We start from the raw sequence: 2,500 nt of genomic DNA, 5'->3' as shown, positions 1-2,500 counted from the left end.
GAAGTAAGTACACTGAGACCAGACATGTCAATATAAAACCTGTGCCCGCCCAGACCCGTCAATATAAAACCTGTGCCCGCCCAGACCCGTCAATATAAAACCTGTGCCCGCCCAGACCCATCAATATAAAACCCGTGCCCACCCAGACCCGTCAATATAAAACCCGTGCCCACCCAGACCCGTCAATATAAAACCCGTGCCCACCCAGACCCATCAATATAAAACCCGTGCCCACCCAGACCGGTCAATATAAAACCTGTGCCCGTGCCCTGCCCGTTGTTATGGAAACCAGTAAGAGAACGTCTCGTCTCCAGTCTAACACGTTGACTCCACGGCTGAGTTTTAAATGTTTATGTTGTGCAGTCTGTAGCATCAAACAATGCAGTATGCACGCTTGAAACATGTTGCTTATAGAGAAACAAAGCGTAAAACAACTGTTTGACAGGGGGTAAAAGTAGCCTACTCCTCTCGCTCTGTCTGGCTGACTGACCTCCGCCAACAGCACACACACTGCCCACGTGGCCACGTCATGCACCAGAGATTACCGTAAGTGACTGTGAATTCAGCCTGAGCACAACACAAAAACATACAGTACATGGCTCTACTCTACTGTACGTTGTTCCCAAGCACTGCCCGCCCGCGTTTAGTTCATTTTTACCCGTGAATTCATATACGTATTTATACAAGTATTATTTGTTATCCGACCCGTTGCAGGACTCTGCCACCACCCGGTCCCGTCCCCACCTCCGAACCAGGCAGCCACGCCCCACCGCTGCCCAACCCTGCCCACAGGTGAGACCAACACCCACCGCCCAGCGGACAGGAGCCCCCAGCTGCTGCCATATTAGATTTATTCATAAGGTCAAGTTTTTTAAATTGTATCACTACAATGAAATGGCTGATATGGGAACTAACAGCATCACACATGGATACAAATACGCATGCCAATAGAGCAGGCTTTGAGGCCACACAGCGTCTGAGCTGCATATGTGACGCGGAGCATGTGAGCTGTGTCTGTGAGCCTGCAGAGTGGGCGATTTCCATAACTGCAGCCATGGTGCATGATATTTCTAGTTCAAATAGAATAGGGGGAAAATAACACATGAATACTACATTAAAAAAACTGCATGTTTTGTGTTTGGCAAAAACTGAGATTTTCATAAAGGGGTCAGCTGTCACCTCATGCCACCACAAGGGGATGTATGACAGGTACATTCTCATTTAATAAACATCTGAAAGTGTTAGTCTTCAGACTGTGGACAAAAATGAAGGGGTCCAATTATGGCTCATTTCCACCACATATAACAGCACAGTAGGCTACAGCTCTACTCGATCTGGTCTTACTCGGCTCTACTTGATATAGACTCTCCATAGCAAGTTTACTCGCCTCCGCCCACACCTGGTCATCATAGCGACCGCATATCTGCATATAATGTTAAAATTAAATCCATACACGGAACTTTTAAACTGATTATGAAATACTGGTGCCTCTAAATGACCTACAGTGTACATGGGCAAATGTGACAATCGGCTAGGAGAATGGATATCACTTTGTTGTTACTCAAACTCACATGCATGCACTGCGCGGGGGACGGGAAAGGCGGTACGGGGAGAAAGGAAGCCTCTACCCCGGCGGCCTCTCACCAGGCAAGACCGCGGCTTCGCTAAACCCCCGCCTGCGGCCTAGCGGACTTTTTCTCTCTCAAAACAATTGAAAACCACCGTCATGTTAAAGCTGAGCAAGGAGATCGATTTTATTTCACCAGAGCCGAAGGCAGCAACACAAAAGAAATAACTTCTGGAAATAACAGAAGAGAAGGTAAGCCCCACTAAACTGGTATCCAGCATTGACAGTAGATGCCTACAGTAAACACGATTCTGCCTGACCAATCAGTCATCTGCAGTGTTTTCACGTCACCGTATGGTACCGGGTCCACAGCCCTGGAACCTCAACAGTGCAGGGACCAAAAGCAGCACGACTCAACCCCGACTCAACCCGGGCTGTCCAGGTTTTTGATCGGTGGAATGAGACAAAAAAGCGAGACGAGCTGTGCGGGGCCGCGTTGATACCAGCGGTGGAAATGGGCCATATGCCTTCTGGAAAAGTGCAGGGGACATGTCCCCTGTGTCTCTGTGTCCCCCCCTGTAAATGATGTCCTTACCTCTGATGGCTCTGTGCTCTTTGACTTGAAGCTGCGTATAGAGGCCTCTATTACAGCAGCGTACCTGAGAGGGAGAAGGAGTGTGAATGAGTCTGTCTGCTTTGCTTCAGCACCACCAGAACCAGCATACAACTGACAAACAAGCGGCATTTAACACAACCGCCAAGGGGTCATTTTTACCCCCCTGGAGTTTTCAAATGCATGTAACTGTGAAAATAAAACCCCTGCATCTCTGAGTTCATGACTTTTCCCTAACCCTAACCCTAAAATGGTTTTATTGATCAGTAGGTGAATGATGGGGGGGTGGGATGAAAAGAAACATAAATATGGTCATTTAT

General features: G+C 48.0%; 1 protein-coding gene across 1 annotated transcript in view; it reads right to left on the bottom strand.

Moving 5' to 3' along the window:
- Positions 1–2,226, bottom strand: part of LOC310771421 (XK-related protein 8-like) — a gene marked incomplete at both ends in the record, with an annotated part of 19,933 nt that extends 17,707 nt beyond the window's left edge. Inside the window, one exon of the mRNA XM_083664036.1 lies at positions 2,163–2,226. Coding sequence (XP_083520162.1) covers positions 2,163–2,226 — 64 coding nt within the window. The remainder of the gene's footprint in view (positions 1–2,162) is intronic.
- Positions 2,227–2,500: the final 274 nt, after the last annotated feature.

The sequence above is a fragment of the Poromitra crassiceps genome, assembly GCF_964638095.1.
Source record: "Poromitra crassiceps genome assembly, contig: HAP1_SCAFFOLD_637, whole genome shotgun sequence".
Taxonomy (NCBI): domain Eukaryota; kingdom Metazoa; phylum Chordata; class Actinopteri; order Beryciformes; family Melamphaidae; genus Poromitra; species Poromitra crassiceps.
This window is presented reverse-complemented; position numbering and strand designations above follow the sequence as displayed.